The sequence below is a fragment of the Nematostella vectensis genome, chromosome 9 (genome assembly GCF_932526225.1).
Source record: "Nematostella vectensis chromosome 9, jaNemVect1.1, whole genome shotgun sequence".
NCBI classification, from domain to species: domain Eukaryota; kingdom Metazoa; phylum Cnidaria; class Anthozoa; order Actiniaria; family Edwardsiidae; genus Nematostella; species Nematostella vectensis.
The window spans coordinates 13,064,663-13,086,387 of record NC_064042.1 but is presented as its reverse complement, the minus strand read 5'-3'; the positions used below and the strand labels follow the sequence as shown (position 1 = coordinate 13,086,387).

At 39.6% G+C, this 21,725-nt stretch overlaps 3 protein-coding genes across 14 annotated transcripts in view; 2 read left to right on the top strand and 1 right to left on the bottom strand.

The window, feature by feature from the left end:
- Positions 1 to 1,771: 1,771 nt before the first annotated feature.
- On the top strand, positions 1,772 to 5,009 carry LOC5506424 (adenosine receptor A2a). The gene has a single exon (XM_001627097.3). The coding sequence runs from the start codon at positions 3,213 to 3,215 to the stop codon at positions 4,296 to 4,298; it is 1,086 nt and encodes a 361-aa protein (XP_001627147.2). The 5' UTR covers positions 1,772 to 3,212; the 3' UTR covers positions 4,299 to 5,009.
- Positions 5,010 to 6,108: 1,099 nt separating this feature from the next.
- Positions 6,109 to 15,756, top strand: LOC5506427. 6 transcript variants are annotated; one of them, XM_032374815.2, is made up of 9 exons: positions 6,390 to 6,444; positions 6,561 to 6,644; positions 8,042 to 8,087; positions 9,163 to 9,284; positions 10,606 to 12,532; positions 13,087 to 13,155; positions 13,423 to 13,758; positions 14,371 to 14,490; positions 15,168 to 15,756. In XM_032374815.2, the coding sequence occupies exons 3-9, from the start codon at positions 8,057 to 8,059 to the stop codon at positions 15,437 to 15,439; spliced, it is 2,877 nt and encodes a 958-aa protein (XP_032230706.2). In that variant the 5' UTR covers positions 6,390 to 6,444; positions 6,561 to 6,644; positions 8,042 to 8,056; the 3' UTR covers positions 15,440 to 15,756. The 6 variants fall into 6 exon arrangements, with proteins under 6 accessions (XP_032230709.2, XP_032230708.2, XP_032230707.2 ...); XM_032374817.2 differs by lacking the exon at positions 8,042 to 8,087 and having other exon boundaries at positions 6,112 to 6,444; XM_048733022.1 differs by having other exon boundaries at positions 6,113 to 6,644; positions 9,114 to 9,284.
- A 1,460-nt stretch (positions 15,757 to 17,216) lies between these two features.
- Positions 17,217 to 21,725, bottom strand: part of LOC5506439 — a 32,989-nt gene continuing 28,480 nt past the window's right edge. For all 7 annotated transcript variants that reach the window (XM_032374819.2, XM_048733028.1, XM_048733029.1 and 4 more), the window contains 2 exons: positions 19,915 to 21,191; positions 17,217 to 18,852 (listed from right to left, as the gene is read on the bottom strand). In XM_032374819.2, coding sequence (XP_032230710.2) covers positions 18,133 to 18,852; positions 19,915 to 21,191 — 1,997 coding nt within the window. In that variant the 3' untranslated portion in view covers positions 17,217 to 18,132. The remainder of the gene's footprint in view (positions 18,853 to 19,914; positions 21,192 to 21,725) is intronic.

Sequence of the window (21,725 nt, the reverse complement as noted above, 5' to 3'; positions counted from 1 at the left end):
GATACGTTGGAATCTTCATCCGAGTAATTCCCAATAGATCCCATACTGCTAGCGTGGCCATTATGCTATGGCGTCCAAAGTAGAATGAGGATTGGGGTCGTCCTTCCGGTGCTGTTATAATTTGTTGTGATACAAACGTATTCGTATTTTTTATGTGTTTTTGTTAATCGACTATTCAACAATTCTTCCAAGCTATTCCCCACTTGTACAAATTATATTGCTTTTTTGGGTTTTTAATATGTTACGTTGTTCGTGTCGTTGCAAACCAAGTTGGCAAGATTGTGGATGTTACAGAACTCGTTTCCATTGTTTCGTTGTTGTTGTTGTTGTTGTTGTTGTTGTTGTTGTTGTTGTTGTTGTTGTTGTTGTTGTTTTCCTTCTCTTACCTAGGCTATTATAACCTATTAGGGTGGGAGACCCTCAGTTTCGGTCTTATGCTCGGTCCTTATTAGAGGTCCATATATTTTACAGTGATTTGCTTGATGTTCAACAAATCTAACTTTAGGTTGAAGCATGGCTTCTTGTAGGTACTTTCGAAAAGTACTATCTAAAAGATGTACATCCATCCTCCAGATGATTTGCTAGTCGAACTAGCTGTTTCGCACCATGCTTTCGACGAGGTGGTTTGATAAGTGAACCCCGTTCCGAAACTCATGTCTTAATGTAGGATGTTTTGAATCATTTTTTCTCTTCGAGGATTTTTTCTTTCAACGAACGACGACAATGTGGAATACGACTGCAATTTTGATCCAGAATTCAATAGCGGCACGTGGATATTCGTTCTGCCTGAAGACATTTTAGCCGTTTTCCATCCTAAATAGGATGTAAGAATCTTCACAGCCAATTGAGGACTTGAAAGTTTCCATCGTTTGCCAATGTAGCAATGTTGTCCTTAGTTCATTTTATCTGTCTCTGACTGTTACTTTTTGCTTATTTCATTGCAATAAAATTGAAATTGATCTTCATGCAGAAGGCATCTTTGTCGATCTCGTTTTCCTGGCCGTCGTCCTCGTCCTGTGACTAACTGGAGCTGTTTATCCTCCAGCCTATGTCTGTTGACGTACAGTCGACAATAAGGATCAATTTAGACTTTTTTTAAGAATGATTTGTTGTAATAGTTTTCCGAATGGAATGTGATTGCTTGGTATCTCGAGAAACCGTGCCGATCGAGACCGGTTAGTGCCAAGAGCTACAAGGTCTGTCAAATCATATTGTTAATTCTTCATAAATTTGAATTTGTTTGAGGATCGGTATTGGTATTAGATTCGATCGATCGCGAGAAACATTCAGACAAAAACTTGTCATCTCTGACGTGCTTTGCGTTTAAGGCAATTCCCTAGAATTGCACTGCGCACCCCTTCTGCGCATAGTGGCGTTAGAATTTTTTGCGCGCGCGCCACAGTTGTACAAGGATAACACAGCAAAAGGCGCGCGTTTTTCACTTATCGCTTTGACAGAAAAACGAAGTCGGTTACCCCCATTTTTTATTTGCTCAAATAGTTAAATATATACGGAAAAATGATATACTGAAGGAATAAAAAAAGTTGGGTGTGATTGTTTTGAACATTAGCTACTACGGGTTATTGTTTAGGAGATCGGATTTTGGCAGCTCGACAAACAGAACTTAATTTTCTAAAGACTAAAGGCACTCTTTTTGAAAACTAAGAGTTGTGATTTTTCCTCGCTCGATCAGTAAAAACGCGTCAACTCTACGCCCCTCTGTTGTGAAAACGAGGTCGGTACCCCCATTTTTTTAATTACATTTTTTGTAAGCCCTTAACTTCAGTATTGTTTATGCCAAGTTTAAAAAAATTCTGGGTTGTAGAACTATATCAAGGGAATTACCTTAAAAAAGACCATCCGCTTTAGCTTACTGTAATTATTTATGGAACTTAAAGATTCGTTAAGATTATGATTTCGAGAAGTTTCTCAACTGAATCTGCTTAGTAAGATTACATCGGCGAATTTTATCAAAACAAAAATGTAACTACTAAGACATGTCGGTGTTTTGTTTGATGCTCAAGTAGATCTACTTGGGAGGGTCATGCCGAATTTCTCTCCCAGGGATGAAAGCGATAAATGTTACTTGAACTTTCCGCTGTCATGCCCCGCGTAGCACGTTTGCCAAAATTGGATAATAGTATTTTCACAGCTAATGGTCTCGATTAAATATGTTTATGTATGTTAAATGAATACTACTCCGCCGGTGCTGCATATATGGCAAAAGACTTGAATCAATGAATCAATTTCTAGCATCTTTTTCCAAAACATACTCTGTCGTACGTTGTCAAACTGTGTGCAAAAGTAAAAAGAAAATTAATTATCACTGTTGATAACCACATTTAGTATTTACTTTAAAGCTCTTGCAGAAAGCTAATTTGATTACATGTGTGGGGATAATAACACTTAGAAGAATTGCATATCATTATACATACCTATTTCAAAAAACGTTGTCAGTGCGAAACGGCAAATGGCGATTGGCAAATGGCAGTTCTAGGACCGAAAGGAGCCATGGGTCTCATTAAATTTCTACTAAATGCTGAAGAATATAGATAAATCAAACAATTATCCATTAAAGATCATCAATGTATGTCTCATGACATTGCTAGACTTTATTTAACACCTTAAATTTTACGAATGATTAGTACCCAGAAGCACCGTTCGGGCTTAGAACTGCCATTAACTATTTGCCATTCGCCATTTGCACTGACAACCTTTTTAGAAATAGGTGTACGATAAGAGGTAAAAGCGGAAGACGCGAAGAGAGCATTTGAAGAAGGAATAGCGGTGAAAACTCATTTACGTTTGCAGGGCAAAACGCCTTCTAAAACAGACCTTTGTTAGGCGATATTGCATTGTTAACACAAGGAGGTGCCCTTACAAGAAATGCTGAATCATCCAAAGTGACTTGTTAGAAAGGAAAAGCTCAAGAACAAACGAAATGGAAAACACAATAACGTAAGGGTAAAGAAAGCATATTATGAATTCGATTCTAATAACAAAACTTCGACACAACCTCACGTGTACGTTTATCATTTCAATCAAATAAATCGGAATCAATGGATATTTTAAAGGAGAAGCCGGAACAGCCATTAAGGTAATTACTGGATCACATAGACGAAGAAAAGAGAGTTTCCACTTTGCGTGAGCAGCGCCGAGCAAACCGGACTTAGAAAGCCCGTGAAAAATATATCTGATATGATAAAGAATGAATGCTGTTTAAAATTGACAAACCAAAGCGTAAGATACAACATCAATTAAAAATGGCGGCTTTAAGCAATAACTTTAGTTTATGGGACGAAAGCAGCACACACGGAGCAGTAATCGCCCGTGTTACCTTCAACAAACATTATCCGTCATTGAATTTTGTGACAGGGATTCTTATAATCGTTATTGCGCCGTTCAACATCGTGGGAAACACATTCGTCATAGCGGCTGCGGTGAGAGACCCTTTGAGACATCTTAGGCACTTGCCAAGCACCCCACTGATATGTAGCATGGCCGCCAGTGACCTTCTAATAGGACTAGTCTACAGCCCCGTGTCCGCTGCCGGTCACTTTTTCGGAAATAATGTAGTCCATAATCTAGAGCACGCATATAATGGGTTGTGCTTCTGGCTCGTAACAAGCTCTGTGTTGCACATTCTTGGTCTTTGTGTTGATCGACTGATGGCTGTCGCGCGTCCAAATAAGTACTCGACTATAATGACACCGCGACGCGCTAAACTCGCAGCCGTCGGGATATGGCTTTACTCCGTGGCTTTTGCATTAATGGTGGGGTTCCTAAGCGCCCGATATGCTCTAGGCCTGGCTTTCACTATACAAATAATGCTGGTTATACTCATAATCCAAGTATTTTATTCCTTCATATTGTTCTTTGTTCACCGACAAGCAAAGCGAGTTCAGAGATTCGAATCCTCGGCGACGACTGTCCGATTGGTCCTCGAGCGCGAACGAAAGGTGACGCGAGCGATCTTGACCATGCTGACTGTCTTTAAGACTTGTTTCGTCCCGTGGACTTTGACTCAAGTTGTTTTCTACGCATGCGCTCCATGCCGCTCGCAGTTCCATATTTTAGTATTGTGCTACTATGTCATGGGAATGCTCATCAATCTAAATGCTGCAGTCAATCCATTCCTGTATGCCTGGAGGCTGAGAAAATATAGAAATACAATTGAAAATTTGATTGATGGCTGTCCAGTTTGCATGGTGTCGTCGCCCAAAACGTACCAAGTAGAGGATGTTGTCATGGGTCAAGTGCACCAGTCACCGCAGGCCTCCAATCAAGAAATGGAATAATTAGACGGGACCACCCTAAAGGACATATGTTTACCGTAGCTCATGGCATTAAAAGCTCAATAACCTCCTTGAGTGGACGAAACCATGATCGTGGGTTATCATTCATGATTTGGTGCAGACCGCAATCAGGAACGACATATTCCTACTTGTCGGTTCATTCCTTGTGTTTTCCACAGCCGTCGGTTACGACTGTCGTAAAGACGCTTTAAGCGAGGACGATGACCTCTTTGGCAACGAGATCAAAAGAAGATGCGTTGTGATCAATTAATATTTAATAATTTAACTGCATTGCAATAGAACAAGCAAAACATTATTGTCAGCGACAGATAAGCATAAACTAAGGATGTCATTTTTACAGTAGCGAAAGTAGTAAAAGGAATTTAGTCACACGTGCGCCTTGTATTGTTCGTTTCCGAGAGTCGCGCCTGGTTTAGTGACTGGAAGCATTTCGCAGTTACAGCGGACGTTAGACCGCTAACCAAATCGAGAGCTCCAAAAAAATACAACGCACCAACGCACTGTTTATCGGTGCTTTATCCCGGACAGTGGCTAGGAAGGGGATCCACTTTGATGTTGTTATGTTTGTGATCGGTCTTAAGCTGTGACAGTCGCAGAATTGGAAGAATTCAAAAGTCATGATTGACGTCCACCAAAAATAAAAAAAAACACAGATGTGATACGTAAACAAAAGCCACAGGATGCACGTATGACTAAAAACGAGTGTAAAGAAAAGTAAACGGAGGTGATCGTCACATCTTTTATAGGGTATAAAATTGCCATCCCTTAAGGGGTGTTAAAGGATTTTTCCGATTTTGCCATCCCTTAGGGTATAAAATTCGACCAACTGCCATCCTAAGGGAATGTTTAACTTTTATCCGGTAATGTTTCTCTCAGGGTATAAAATTCGACCAATGATTAGTCCTAATGGGGTGTTTAACGTTTTTTCCGATTCTGCCATCTCTCAGGATTAAAAATTCCTTCGACCACACCCAAATTTGCTATCTCTTATGTGTTAGAAGTTCTGTTGACCATGCCAAAATGACTTCCCTTAAAATTAATTTTGCAGACGATCCACCCCCGTCTGGTTTTATCGGAGTCCCCCCCCCCGGAAACGCCCCGTGTCGCATATTTGTCTATTATCAGTACTTTTTTGTGTATTATATTGGATTGGTCTTACTTAACAATAAGACTGCTATAAAAATAAGCCAATAATAAAACACACAAAAACATAAGCGATTTCCAACTTAGCCTATATAAGGAATAAATCCTTAAAATCCGTAATATACCATACGCGTGTATGACGTATCCAGCACTGTTGAATGAGGGATGAGTGTAACTGCGCATAGTAATGCAAAGAGGAATTTTGCTGAGAACGCCACGAGGTAGCCTCCTCTGAAGGCAACGCTCTTGCCCAGAAAGCAACATAGAATAGGGGCAGGTCTGTAGCAGGATTTGAGGACTAAAGGCCTTAGTTCCTTAGCCCCCCCCCCCCTAAAGTGCCTTAGCCCCCCCCCCCCTCCCCACCCATCGTGCCCTCCCAATATCTTGTGAGGCCTACAGCCCTGTTGAGCATAGCAGGCACTCAAGTCTAACCAGGCCCGTACCCAGGAGGGGGGGGGGGGGGGGGCAGAGTGTGCGAACGCCGAAAGTCCACTTTTTAGTTATCAATAGTCGTGCTATTTGTAGACATAACTATAAATCATAAGCTAGATCACTCTGGTGATCCCACGTCCGACAATAAACGTCCCGTTGAGATACTGCAAAGGCATAAAAAAAGCCCTTTTTGTTCTTTCGGAGGTGGTTAGATTTTTATCAGAGAACTTCCTCCCTCACTCACAATGGACAATGCATTCTTAGCTTTTTCTTCCTGGACCTGACACTGGGTACCAGAGGCTCCAACCTTACCCAGGGTATTCTGCCCCCTAAATTGAAAATACTTTATTGCAAGAAAAATTTAAGATAACTTCCCGCGTTTGAAGTCTAACCTTATTTTACATCATGATGGCTTTGGATGAAGGAGGTATAACACAGGATTCCCATTGTTTACTTCGAAGTGCTGACTTTTATGTCACGTGACATTCGACGCGCGCGTCGGTGAGAGTTTTCGCGCCAAAAGGACATCGAATATGTGACACATTCAACAAAGGTGAGCCATCTCATTTTCTACTCTAGATAAACAAATACTCCATACACCGGAGCGAAGAGTTTTTAAGTCTTTCCGAGCTTTATATATATGTATTTCCTATGCAAATGTCGAAGCAGAACTCTTGAAAGATTCACATTATCAAGTTCCATCTCGGGTCGCCGGAGTTCTTCGCATGAAACGAAGGAATCTTGCTCAGCAAGGTAAAGTCATAAAGGTCAAACGTTACTGAATCGTTTACACTGAACTAGATGATAAGTATATATATTTTAACTAGTGACGTATGGAAGTCAGCATTTTGTGTGTAAAATTGAATAGTTGATCATCAAATACTTTGAGATCTTATCCTTTCAGCTGTGTGTACTGTAGCTTAAATATATATGTGATTGTGTGGAAATTTAACTAATTGATCATTTATTATCAGCATAGGTGATATCAGGGGTGATTTTTGTTAATTGGTAGAAGAATTTAAGATTGGTAATTGTGCTGCATTTTATTTTTCAAGGGGTGGAGGGGGGCTGCTAGGAAAAAATTACCAGTACCCTAAAACTTTTCTCTGTAACAAAAAAAAATTCATATTAACTCACGAAAATACAACAACTTCCTAAATTTAAGCAAATATACATAAGGTATCATAATGCTCATATTTAGCTTCTAAGAAGTAAAATAGTTGTCTCATTATTGTTCAAGGCTCTAAGAATGGGCTTGTATTTACATTTAATTAAAGCTATAGGTTAAAGATATAGTTTACTTCCACACAGCGCTATTTATGTACCAACACCACTCTGGAACTCTCCCCACAACTTTTGACTCTTTCTTTCATATAATTTCCCACAAATACAACACCCAACTTTCTGCCAAATCTAGTTACACCCTACCCAAAGCACGCACCAACTACGGGAAATTCAACATCCGATTTAGAGGTGTACAAATTTGGAACGAACTCACCCAAAATGACAAAGACCTAAATATGAAATCCTTCAAAAAAAAATTATCAGACGACCTAATCGCCACCTATTAACCCACCCACATCTTCACCTGTAACCCATACTATCACCTAATTCTTGGCAATATATTCCTTCCTTTTGTTTTTGTTTCCGCTCTGCTTGTACCAGCTTGTATTCTTGTCGTATCCTTGTTGTATCCTTGTCGTGTCTCTATATCTGTGTTTTTCTCGTACATTCTTGCTTATGCACACAGCCTCCAGATCTCCAAACTAGGATTTTCCCCTAACATTTAAGTGCACCCTAGCCCGTTTAGCTCTCAAGCTATTCTAGGGTGCCCGCACCGAAGTATTGTCCCCCCTTGGTATGCAACTCTAGGTTTTTTGTTTTTTTTCTTTTTTTCTCTCCTCTCCCTATCAATAAATATATGAATATAAAAAAAAAAAACAACCTATGTAACACTTAATTTTGTGTGCAAATAAAAGATGTTTTGTTTGTTTTGTTTACTGTACATTCAAGGTATATACAGTTATTCATATAAAACTGAAATCTAAATTTTGACACGAATTACAGTGCCTCCCCCTTACCAGGACACTAAAGAGAGCATTTACTTATATGTGATTAGTATTTTGTTATATACAATATTTTTCTTTCAGAAGTAACCCTTTAAAATGCTTATCCCTCCTTCTCTACCATGTTCAGGTGTGTGTAATTTTAAGGTCCTATATCTGTGCATTTTTTCTATGAATGATTGATACAATGCATACCTGTAGCAAGGTGATTGTACCTGCCAACTCTCCCACATTAGGTGAGAGTCTCAAGATTTTGGACCTGTTCCCTGGCAATCCCACCTACAGTAGAGCACCAAATCTCTTGTTTATTTAGCATCCAGAAAAAATTTTTCTTAAAGATAAAATGATACTTTGCCTACAGTATTTCCCAATGAAAAGCCTTTGTGTAGCACCATTTTTTGCCACCAAAGTTTAAATGGTTATGTGAAGTTCCATACAGATTTGGGGTGAGGGGGCAACTGCTTTGTTCGAAGACCACCTTAATTCTTCTTTGCCTTAATGCTTCTCCCATAGGAACAGTATTACCTCTACATGACTCAAATAATTATTGTGTCGTGAAGAGGTCTTCTATAGAATTTATTGGGATTCTCGGTCAATGTACTCTTTTGTATAAGACCCCAATAAAACTGTCCGTCTGTCGTCTGTCTTAGGGTATACCCCACCTTCCCTCCCAAAAAAGAATTATGTAAAGTGGACCTTTCAGCTATGGACCTGCAATGTATGATGTGTTTCTTTAACAAAAAGGGTTGAAAGGTTGCTCAAAGAAAATAATTATCAAAATGAATTTGATAGTGCTATATGACATTCTATTGGTCCTCAAAGATTTGTTTTGACATACATACATATGCATGCATATATGTGTTTTATTACAATACTTCAAAAATTCTGAGATGTCATTGTTCTTTATCACCCTCACAAAATTGACATATTTCACATATATGTCAGAAGTATGCCATTTTGAATACATTAGTTTTGTTTACATGTTGAATTAGTATTTTGCTTTGGTTTAAATTAGCATTTTGCTTTTAAAGAGGTCAGTGTAGGTTAAACATGCTCACAACTTGTAGAAAAAGGGCTTTGTAAGATGTAAGGCAATTTCAATATGGAGGAGCTGTCCTTTATAATAATACCATGTTTTGTTTTAACTCAATTCCAGGGCCCTACCCAGTGATCATCTTGCTATTTTTTATTGTAAATGTTCTCAGAATCAGAAGATTGCTATGATTACCCTGAGGAAATATTTCAAGGAGTTGCTTACCGTTATGGCCTGAGCCTTCCTGTCATTGCTGCATATCATAATCAAATCCCTGATGCAGTTATAAACAAGGTAAAATACAGTATTTCTAAGTTGCTTCAATAACAAAAAAGAATGAGTTCACATCTTATCTTGCCACCATCTAACTAGGAATTGTATTTGTGTGCCAACACATCATCAGTTTTATTAGATTAGCACAGACATATAAGTCAGTGGTTGACCCATTGACTCTTGGCTATTTTTGAGCTGAATTTACAAAAAAAAACAGACTAAAAACAGATACCTCCCCCCCTACTCTGAGTTTTATACAGCCCGTCAAAGTCAAACACAGCTGCACCTAGTCAGCGGTATCCAAGCTTTCCAACAGTGCTTTGCGGTCCCCACTTTTAATCCCTCGTCGTTGTGCTGAAGCCAGCACAAGTTGATAGTTGCTTGTATTTTTCATCAAAAATACAGCTGTCAGCATATTAGGAGAGTGTCTCAGGACATCATGAAGTCTATTGGGGCATAATTGAGTGCGTTGCTTATGGATATTTGCAAGCAATGGTGGATTCATGATGATTTTTTTCTTGTTTGGCTTTGCCCAGAGAAAATAATTTTCTAATGAATCACCACAGCTCTCCTAAATGCTGTCTTTTCTGAAACTAAATTGATTCCAAAATTGTTTACACTGCTATTCTGGGTCTGTATGACCTGGAATTGATTTGTTTGGCTTCGGGGTGAAAAGACTTCTAAAAAAACATCTGACTTTGGGGAGAGGGAGTGTTGACTGGCCCTCCCCTCGTGAATTTTCCCCTGGATCTCCCAGAATGCTTTGCAATACGTAAAGATATTTTCGTGGTTGTACAATCCTTCAAGGAATGGACATTGTGTTTTGAGGCCAAGGAAATGTACCTGGAGGATCAGAATAAAGGTATCTATTTGTGTCTTGAGCTGTGTTTGCTGATCTCTCTCCCTTGATATTTTGAGCGTTTTATTGAGAGGGGTGATTCTGCTTTTCTCTCCTTGTTCGATTTGAGATTTGTCAAAGAACCTGTGCAATTATTTGGCTTAAGAGTAGATGCCAACACCTTGGTTGGATGCATATTTGCAAGACCATTTATCCCTTAGACTGATGCCTGAGTATATTCATCTTGTTGTGTTTATTTTGAATTTATGAATTTTTTGGGTTGTGGGTACTTCCCAAAGCCGGTACAGGCCGGTTGAGGGGTCAATGTGTTGAAGAAATACAACGATGTGACATTAGAGTTGGTACTGCAAAGTACTGGGGAAGGTTGGATACCGCTCACCAGGTACAGTGGTGTACGTGATATTTTAATTGTTAATGAATCAATCAATCTAACCAGCAAATATTCACGTCAGAAATACCATTGTATTTTTTCCTTTCACACAGGGTGATCGCGAAGTTACCTTTCCTGCAAGATTATCCTACAGTACATCCATTCAAGAAACTACTAACCCTTTAAAGAAAAGCATGGAGTCTGACCATTCTCCAAATGTCGATGGGATTAATATTAAGATTGGTGAGGTGTTCAGCCTTCCTGGAACCCACAGCACAACCATTTCCAGTACTACATCAAATACCCCACACCAGTATCGGGACCTTCAGTATTGCAACAGTATAACTATTCAAGGTCCATTAGGCCTACAGGAACCGGCAATACAATCTGTGTACAGCATTCCACCACTTGGAAGCAGGACTGATCGAGGTAATTGGTCTGAAATAAAGGATTTGACCACAGTCCAATGGGCCACCAATACTACGACCAGTAATGTCAAGACAACAGAAATGCCTTTAACAGGAAGAGGCTGCGTCACATCAAGTGATACTGCCCCTTTGAGCACTCAAGGGTCAAGCATAGATTCCAAGCAAGCTGGCGAATGCAGAGCTTCTGTCCCTATGGAAAGAGATGTGATAGATAAAAGTCGCTTAAGTGAACCTTCACCCTTGGCAAATGGTCAGATAGACGTGGGTAGTGCCATAGAAATGGAGAGGTGGCAAGCTGAAAAATGTCAACTAGTGGCTGAAGCAGCCAGGAAGAGAGGTCAGATAAAGGACATCCTTAGTAAGATGAATTATTTGTATGGAAAGCGAAAACCTGGTAGACCGAAAAAAGATTCAGTGACTGTAATACTTAAGCGACTCAATGAGCTCTCTTTAAAAAGACAGAATAACGAAAGAGCGTTATGGGATTTGAGCCGAGAGCACGACAGACTAGTCACCTTGCAATCTAAGGTGCAACAGTCTAAACTGGAAAAAATGTTGGAGATTGAGAAATTACGAAAAGGGAGATTGGCTACGAGGATGAGGCTACTCACGGAGGAGGATGCTCTACATCAACAGCTGAAGGATCAATTGGATCATACCATTGCCAGGTTGCATGCAGAGAAGAAGCAGTTAACAGAGGGACTAGATAACTTCAAATCCGACCCATCTGACGAATCGATTTTGCGGACGAAAGATATCGATATGAAACCAAACTCGGACATGATATGTAGTTTACCTGGGAGTGCATATCACACAAACGAATCTATGATTGTTGAATATGACAATGAAATCGAAGATGAGGGTAAAAGCTTGAATGGAAGACCTGTGTCTCCTTCAGGATCTTTTGTTGGCTTTCTAGATAATCCCGCACCCCCTTCTCACATTATTAAGAAAACATCCCTAAATAGAGCATCTTTAGGGTCACCTTCAACGTATGAGCCCTTTCAAAGGGACATTACAGTACAAGCGAGACCTAGAATCTCCCGGGAATCTCCTTCAATTGTTGATGCGCGTTGGAAAGACATTACCCTACAAGACAGAACTAGTTCGTACCCGATGATTTCAACGTATGAATCAACTCACAAGGACACGAGTTTACAGCAGCGAAGTAATCCATGCTTGGGCTTAGGTGTGTCTTCATCAGATAAAACCCTTCAAAGAGACACTAAATCAGAAGAAATACCGAAGCCATACATGAAAATGCCTACAACGTACGAAGGCCTCCAAAGAAATATTACAATACAACAAAGACCAAGCTCATCCTCGACGAAGGAATCTCTTGCTGACTTACCATCAGCATCAATACAGATGCTCAATTTATCCGTATCCCAGGAAGAAGGTCCACAGCCTGTTCCAATGAACTCTTCGGCGGAACAAAGGAGTCATTCATTGAAGAGAAAGGCGCCGCAAGAATTGCACACAATTATGGTTCCATCACCGAGTAATGATCCCATAATACCGAGCAGCAAGCGCCCGAGAAAGTCAACACCAAGAAAGCTGCTACCGAGCTCTCGTGGTCCGTGTATTTCGAGGATCAACAACGAAAATAAAGGTGAGTCTGGAACAGCTTTGACTAAGGTGACAACCGACTGGGATCAACGCGGTAAGTAAAAGTACCACTTTTTTCTCATGTACTCACAACCATATGGCCAGCAATAAATTATGCCAGAAGAAAAATGGTTATTCACTAAAAGCGATGTGATCATAACCAAAAAGAGACTTCCACAAAAGATTGTCATAACCTTTCTAAATCATGACTGGGGCAAAAATGCCTTGCCTCGCTTAAACAGGAAGCAAGAGGTAATTTTTTTTTGAAAACTAATCAATTTCGAAAGAGGCTGTTTTGGCTTTGAAGCCCTGCCAATAAGTCGGTAACATATGTACTTGGTTGGTTAGTCTGGTTATACAGAACGATTATTTAACTATGATGTGCCATATATCGTTTAACAAAGCTCACACAGACTCAGACTCAGACTCAGACTCTTTATGTGAAGTCCTAGAGTATTGAATCGTTAATGCTAAAATTGAATCGTAAAATTATTACTATACATTTCTAACGTTGGAATTTTCTCAATATCATTGCACATAAACCAAACCTTGAAACAGTACCTGCATCGTGCATGCAAGCGCCTTCCATCAAGGTGGAGATGGATGAAACAAGTGAACACTTCCAAGGTATCGTCTGCCAATGTACCATTATGACGGTCTCCATCATTCGTGTTATTTTAGTCTCGAACAGCTATTACCGCAAAGCCCCATTAACTCGAAACCTCAGCCGAGTCGAAAAACTAGGGGCACTCCCATAAAAATAGACGGGGTGGTCGACGGCAACCTCACTTTTAAACCTTTTTTGGGGTGTGTTCATCACCCGTTCTAGTACTTAAGAGATGGCACATTAGGGTAAAATTTTCTTTGTCGCATTACTTCAATGACTTCTTTCAGATGCTGCGTCGGCATTGCCGCAGTGCCCTTCTCCATACCCAAAAGAAACTTATGAGTCCACGACTACAGATTCCACGAAGTCCGCGACTACATATTCCAGTAGTAATTCCACATCTCTACAATCCAAGGGCCCCGTGCTCGATTCGGTGAACTCATGCACTGCTGTGAGTGCCGATGATTCTCTTGTTCCGATTTCTACAGAGTCAAGCTTTCCAGTGGTATCGTTGACAGGGTCCAGGATTCGCAATGATAAGTACGACGGTACTGGGCTGAAAGCAGTGTTACACTCGGAGGACCACCAGCATAGCACCGTCCTCTACAACAACGACAACAAAGGTACGTGCTCCTTCGTTGTCAGAACCCCTCAGTATGCTCTCTGTTAAAATTACGCAGTCAACAGCATTTACCAGGACCGTATCAGGGCGGGGTACTGAGGCACGTGACCCCTCCCCGAATATTGGCAAAAATAATAAGGAAATGACCAGTAGTAGTAGTAGTGACTGTGCCCCCAATATTTTTGTTTTTATGCCCACCCCTCACCCAATATTTCGAGGCCTATGATACAGCTCTATTTTGCAATTCAATATTTGTTCATATGGTATAAGTCTGAGTACGACGCGAGAGAAATCGAAGGCTGGGAATGTCGTAGTCATACGACCTTTTCTAAGGGTTTTAGTGCCTGTTTTTGTTACAAATCCAATGATTCAATGGATCCAAACAACAGTTTATTGGATTAAAGAATAGAAGGTGTACACAATAAAATGATGGTTGCTTTTGGACTAGTTTAATCGCATCGGTGGAGCGTTAAATTAATCTGGCCTCTGGTACTTTAACTTTCACTCCTTGACAGACTTTGTGCTTGATCCCTTGGCTATCTTCTCTCTTCGTCAACGCAGCACATTTTAGCCATTTGCATTCGCTAATATTTTTTATACTTTTTGCCTAAAGAAAAGTCTTTGAAAGAAAAGAAAAGGGTTTGCATTGATAAATACGGCACTGTGCTGAGTGCGGTGTTATATTCTGAGAACAGCAAGAATTGCACCGTCCTCTACAACAACGTCAACAAAGGTACGTGCTCTGTCGTTGTCAGAACCCCTCAGTAGGCATCTTTTTCTGTCCAAATGACGCTGTCATCAATATTTATCAGGGCCGTAAAAAGGGGGAGTAGGGGACACGGGACCCCCTAGACTTTCTCCAAGTCGACCTCATCGAGCGAAGCGAGATTAAATCACCGAAAGTCTAGTGACCCCCAACCCCAATCCCCCCCCCCCCAAAAAAAAAATAGGAGATGAACAGTATGGGCAAGCCTTTCCCCCCAATATTTCCTTAATGTCTTGTATCCCCCCATCCAATAACAAGCCTATGCTAGGTCTGTTATGCAATACAATAATTTTTTATATGATTTAAGATTGGGTACGAGATAAATCGAGGGGTGGTATGTCGTAGTCATAGGATTTTTTCTAATCGGTTTTGGTTACAAATCCAATAATTCAATGGATACAATCAGTGGTTTATTTAAGCCATACAAAAATAAAATGATGTTTGCTATCTGACTACTTCAATCGCATGGGTGGGGAGGAAACTTGGAAGGTCTTGCCTCTGGTACTGTCGGTCCTTTACTGACTTTGTACTTAATCCCTCGGCTAGCTTCTCTTTTCGTCAACGCAGCACATTTTGGCCTTTTGCAAGTCTATAGCGATGTTGTTATTACAGTTATGATATTTTTTATACTTGTTTTTCAAAAGAAAAGTCCCTTCTAGAGAAGGCAGCCGAAGCTTTCACTCTGGACGTATTTGGCTTGGGAAGTGAAAGGATTTGCAACCCTATTCCAACCGGGTTACCAAGAAACGGCAGAACAACCGTTGCTATACAAACTCCGGACAACGAAGTGTTCACGGTAGAGACTTCATTCGACAAGATTCGAGAACAAAGGATCCAGAAACTGCTTCAAAAGCGCAACGAACTACTAGCAAGCCTGGATGCGAGGGACAAACCTGACAGTAAGAGGAATACTTGATCACAAGTATAGGAAAGAACAGTTGATCAAAAGAAAAGGCTTACGATCTAGCTGAACAGTTAAACAGTTGGTGGCGTGGTGGTCGTTTTGGAAGTTTTTAGGGCTCCAGCTCAGAGAGACTTTTCGAGGAGAACGGTAAATGAAATGATTGAGGACCGTATGATATTGTATATACATTACAATAACACAATTTAAACGTAACTGGAATCATTATTCCTCTTGTGATTTTATGAAATCGTTTGATTTGTTTCAGTTTTGGAATTTAAACAGTGTTTTATCATTTGATATGACGATTAAAGTCAGAATTTCAAGGCTAAGTGTTCTGTTTGCTAAGAATTCAGTTGACAGCTAATAACATTACTGTTGAAAGGGGAGGGGTGAAAACTCTAGGGTTTTCCAATAAAAGTAAAGCACAATATCAAATAGACCTTTTCGCAGTTAGAACAACAATACTTGGGAGGCCTTTGGTTTTAGACGTAAAAGAACCCCTCTTTGGCGAAAAGCAACAGGTCTCCCAAGTATTGTAATTTTAACCGCGAAAAGGTCTATTGGCGAAAAACCTTACCCCTACCAGTGAGAGGATATGGCTTCTTTATGCAAGCTAGCAGAATCGCACGATAATCCTATCCACAGTCACTTGACTTTGGGAGGTGCATTGTACGCGAATCTAACAACAAATAGGTTCAAGAGAGGAGTGTTCTCCGCTCGCACGCTTTCGATTTTCGTCTGAGTAAGATGCAAAAGAAGCAAAAATGCTATCAATGAAAAGAACGCGTAAGAAGCAAATATATTGTCCGGCTTCATACGCTTAGGGCGCGTTTTTTTACTCGTGATTCCGGAATGAGAATGATTAGAATAGAAAAAGCGCGCGTTCGTTCATCCTGCGTTCCCATTCCGGAATGGAATGAGAGCCATTCTACCCATTCTTGTACCTGTAGCAGAATGACTCGAATGCCATTCTGAACATTCTCTAACAACCGTTCCCATTCTAGAATGATAGGAAAAAACGCGCCCTTTGCCAGTTGGCTTTTTCGGAAATTGTTTTTTTTTTTTCGGGATTCCTGTGCGTGAGCAAAAACGCGACTCCGAAACACCTAAAACATCATTTTCAGAATTCCCCATGTAGAGCCGGCTACCAGGCTTACTCGTTCAACAGACGCTGGACGCGCCTGGTTACAAGGCAGCTCGTTAAAGGCTGTTTTATTTTTTAGGCCATAAAGTGTCACGATACCGTAATACTGAGGTCTAGTTTAGACGCATTTCTTATCATGTGCCGTTCCAAATGCAAATGCATTCAGATGGAAAAAAAACATTGTTTTATTTGCATTTGCTATCTGATCTTAGTGTTTCTGGTGAATGTGACATATTAATGATAATAATAATTGTGGTGATGATATAGTTCATGATAGCGTAGGACTATCACTTTTTTTGTTGCGGTCATTTTATTTCAGTTATGCCCGTTTCTTTTTGTTTGATATTGTTTCCATTCTTGGATTTGCTCTGTAATTTAACCCGTTTCTTCTGGTTTGATATTGTTTCCATTCTTTGATTTGCTCTGTAATTTAACCCGTTTCTTTTTGTTTGATATTGTTTCCATTCTTGGATTTGCTCTGTAATTTAACCCGTTTTTTCTGGTTTGATAGTTTCCATTCTTTGATTTGCTCTGTAATTTAACCCGTTTCTTTTTGTTTGATATTGTTTCCATTCTTGGATTTCACTGTAATTTAACCCAAAGCAGTGGGTCGATATCATCTAGGGAGGGAAGCCAAATCATTTCTCTCATTAATTTCTTTTTTTATTTCAAAATTATTTTTTACAGTCTTAAATCCTGAAAAATACTTTAAGCTGAAGGACAATACTTAGCATTGATAAATAAACAAAATATTTGTGCCATTTTACAAAGCGCTTATCAATCTCTTTAACTTCCCTTCATAAATATTTCCCATTGGAAATTATACTAGGCTAACTAAGCTATATCTCACAGAAATACCTATATCATCAAAACAGATAAAGAAACTATTAAACAATCATATGATTATCCTTGTCAAATTATAATTTTCCTTTGGAAAATAAAAACATACCCCTGCATTATTTTTTAGTCAGCCATTATGTCGAGACGAAACCAATAAAGAGCAACAAAACTAAATTACCAGTTTATTTAGAGAAAGGCCTTTGAAAATAACTATAATTCCTTTTTTAATCATTTTAATAATCTTTTGATCCATAAACCAGAAAAGACAGCAAGGAGACGGTACATTCACTTTTGATAAGTCTCCGCGAATGACATCAACTTATAACATTTGAAAGGTATAACTATGACGGCTTCGTGGGACTCATTAAAAACAACTGTAATGGCTGACTAGAATTCAAACACATTATCAACCAAATCAAATCCAGCAATAAGACTCATGTAAATAATCTATTAAATATAACATACTTTACATATCTTTTAAAGTTCAGAAAATTATAAAACAAATATACGTCTTACTCCATTTCCACATGTACTAATTTCAATCATTTTCACTCCTGTGCGATTTTCATTCTGTATAAAAATTTACACCAAAATTTGACAGGTTTTGAACCTCACTCCATTTGCGTTGTGTAAATCACTTTTTTTTACAAAATATAATAAATAATTTCTTAATAATCCCCTATGATATTTTAGCTAAACTGAGTTAGAAGCTTAATCCGACTCAAGAAGAATCATACCCTCTGATTTCGGATACACTTTTGTTCCTTTCCCTTCCCTTTGCATTTTCATTCCCCTCTTTCTTACCAGTCAAGTCTTCTACGATATTGACAAGGTTATCATTACTTCTGCCTACATCCTCTCTTGTGACACTATCACTAAGTCCCTCCTCCTGAAGCACTTCTTCTCTAGTCACCAGCCCCTCAGGGGCGCTCTCCCCAGTCTCTCGCTCCAAACGTCGAATCTTTTTAATTAACACTACCTCCAAACTGACTAACAACTTCCGCTTCCATGCTAGCTGCTCCTGTTCAAGTCTCTCTCTAGTGTTAATCAGTTTATCGCATAGCTCTTTTATGTTGAATTTTTTCCTTGGTTGCTTGGGCGCATTTCTAGCTTGTAACAGTGGAACGTCTTGTTCTCGGTTTGGTACGGTCTTACCATCACCCTCTGAAGATTTCTGAGCGCGAAGTGAAAGCAAATACAGCAAGAACGCTTTGTTCTCAGAATTTTCTCCCGTAGAATCCGAACTGATTTGTTGAGTATAAATTTCCCTCAACTTCTCTGTACTGATGGTGGGGCATGGATCTGCCATGTTCTTAGCACATGTATGTGTCTCATTTTTCGGATGACGTGATTTCGTAACCTTGGTAACAATAACGTCATCGTCGTCATCTGTATGTACTTCTTCTTTGACAGTGATGTTCAGTTTGTGGTTCTTCGTCTCCTGCAAAAACAAAGAAATAAAGCTTTAAGTATAAGGCGAAAAGTAAGATACAATTTATTCTCTTCTCTTATTCGTGTCATTTTTAAACTGCACAGAACATCCAGTTCACGTCTTGAAATATCGTGTAGTCGCGATGCTCACCAATCAATTTGTTGCTGTGTGCAGTCTAATGTTTTATGGAGCGACAATAAGAGATGAAAGCTATTGCTCGGCCTAAAATAACGCTCTATCCAGGCTTTTTATTATTATTTTTATTTTTTAGTGCAAAACAGCGTTTTGAATTCTAATTGGTCGCAAAAAAAATTAATTTTGATATAAGTTTTTTTTATTGCAATTTTACTTGTGTTATGACTTCTGACGAGCGTGTGATATTTAAATAACTTCATCTTTTAGTTCCTGAGGCTAAAGACAAAGTGTTACGAACATGTATACCATGGACGCTAAAAAATTACATGAAATTTTAGCAAATAGTCACTTAAAAAAGCTAGCTTTCAAACACTTTGTCTCGAGCTTGGATTAATTTCACTACACACGTGAGTGCTTGAATTGTTTAAATTTGTAAGCAAACTCAACTCAGATCTCATATCAGACTCGAAACGCGGGAGAACGTGGTTGACGGAAATATGAAAAATAATGGCGATATAGTATTTGCACTGTTAAAAGCTGATGTAGACACGAGTGTTTGGTTGTTAAAACGAATGTAAAAACCTAAATTAAAGCAAGTGATCATCAAGTGTTGTACCTTGTTTCGTCACCAAAATACAAATGGAGAAAACTCATGATTCTCACATTATTTTCACACGAGAAAAGAAAATATATTCACTGTAAATGTAAGAGAAGTATCATAGTAACGACGTCTTTTCTATAAGTGGAATCAGGGCTATACATACGTATTTTAAATCAGGTTGAAAATGTGCGTGTTGTCAAGCAAAATTGTGGGTTTGATCGCACGCAAGGACTAGCTCTAAATAGCTTAAGAACAAATAAGAAAGTTCTAAAGACAATAGTAAAATTTACCTGGTCCTATCAATCTCAAGTCCCCAAATAATTTCATGTAGTTACCTTTATGTCAAGTCCACAGGCTATCCTGTCTTCAGGAGTCATAATTTTCAACAGTCCGTGTTGTTCTCTGGGGGTAGTTTCATCCGGAATCGAATCCGGACTGGGGGGCCACCATGACCCAGTTGTCCCGGGGGTCTTTCTATACCCCTCCTCTGCATCACAGTGTTCCTCCTTGATAGTCGCAGAGGCAGCCTTGTATACCGAGCCGCGAAGTTCGGCTACCGCGTGTTGGCGCATCATCTGTTTTCCGTGCGTAGGGATAGAATGAATTGCGATGATTCGAGGCATAGTATCGTGGTCGACTGCGTAACCTCCGTTAGTACCGTGAAACGTGAAGTTCAACCCCCGCTTCGGTAGACCGTGGTCCGAAGTCTCAATAATTGGCGGAAGAATTGGCTCTATGTGACTAGGAAGCTTTTTACTGTTATTATTCCCCGCTGCGATCCCATTATTTACGTGATTTCCGCTTGAATTAAGATTCACACAAGCCGTCTTCCCAGCGTGGATTTTCTTGGGTTTATAGAAACTATCAAAATCGTGTGAATCAATATAACAATTCCCCTCATCGTCGAAAACCTTAGAATCATCTGGAGACTCCTTTAAATAAGTTCCTGCTTTTCCTTTCCCAAATACATACGAACAGTGAGCGAATGGAACGGATGGGACTCGAACCTGTTCTTCCTTCACAACGTTATACCCATTTATTACGGTGTTAATTTCGCCAGACGGCTCACTACTCGGCCTCGCAGCCGTCACTTCGTTCGCTGCCTCAAGCGATCTTGAATTAACTGTTTTAACATTTTTAAGTAAAACATTGTCTCTAAAATGAACAATTTTCTCGTCCGTAGGTGGTTCAATCCCAAATTTGAGTAACAATTCATTGTAAATACGATTTTTCTTCCGTGCCAGACAGTTTTTAATGGCACCCGTCTCGAAGTCTTGTGAAATTTCTTCTTGAGCGGGAAATCGACTGTCTAGCCTTCGCTTCTTTTCCTGGATATCAAAGTTTGTTCCATCGAAAAATGGTCGTTTGAAAGCACCGTGATCTCCGTGACTTTGTGGTTCTAAATCGCTCAGCATATTCACTGTGCATTGTCCCTTAGATTCTCTGAACGCGAACGGTAGCGGTGAAACATGGTTAGCATGGGAGTTCTTCCTAGGAAACTCGCTCCGTGGAAATACCATTCTATCCTCGTTTGTTTGTGTCTGTGTTATCATGTCCCGGTGCAGTCGTCTTATGAATGGATCCTTGGCCTGTTCCTTTTCTTTGGCGATCACTAAAAAAAAAAAAACAAAGATTTACGTCATTAATATGCATTAGTCGATCTGATTAAATTCTGTCACGTACAAGCGTCAAGGACATGTACACGAGTCTGCGCAGTAGGATCGAGTAATTCGGCACGTGATGAGTGTGTCAAGACCTCTGGGTAATATTTCATTTCCGATGCGAGGCGGCATTACCGTAACCACATACAGAAAAAGTACCATAAGTCTAAAAAGAAGCTTAAAGGATTACAAAGGAAATTTGCTATAGTTAAGCGTGAGCGTGGGCTTATACACTAAAATTTAAGAATACTGTTAAGATCATTCCCATCCTTTTAATACTCAAAAACTTAAACTGAAAATTAGACGATCTTATATAAAAGAAGAGTGTATACTGATTTATGTGCTTCTTAAATAGAACTTAATAGATCTCTAAAAGAATCCTCGAAAATTTCTTGAGTGTTAGAAACCCTTGCCTCTGATAGAAAGCATTTTATGGAATATAAAAGACAATCAACAATATATAATCACAAGCATCTAAGGTCGAA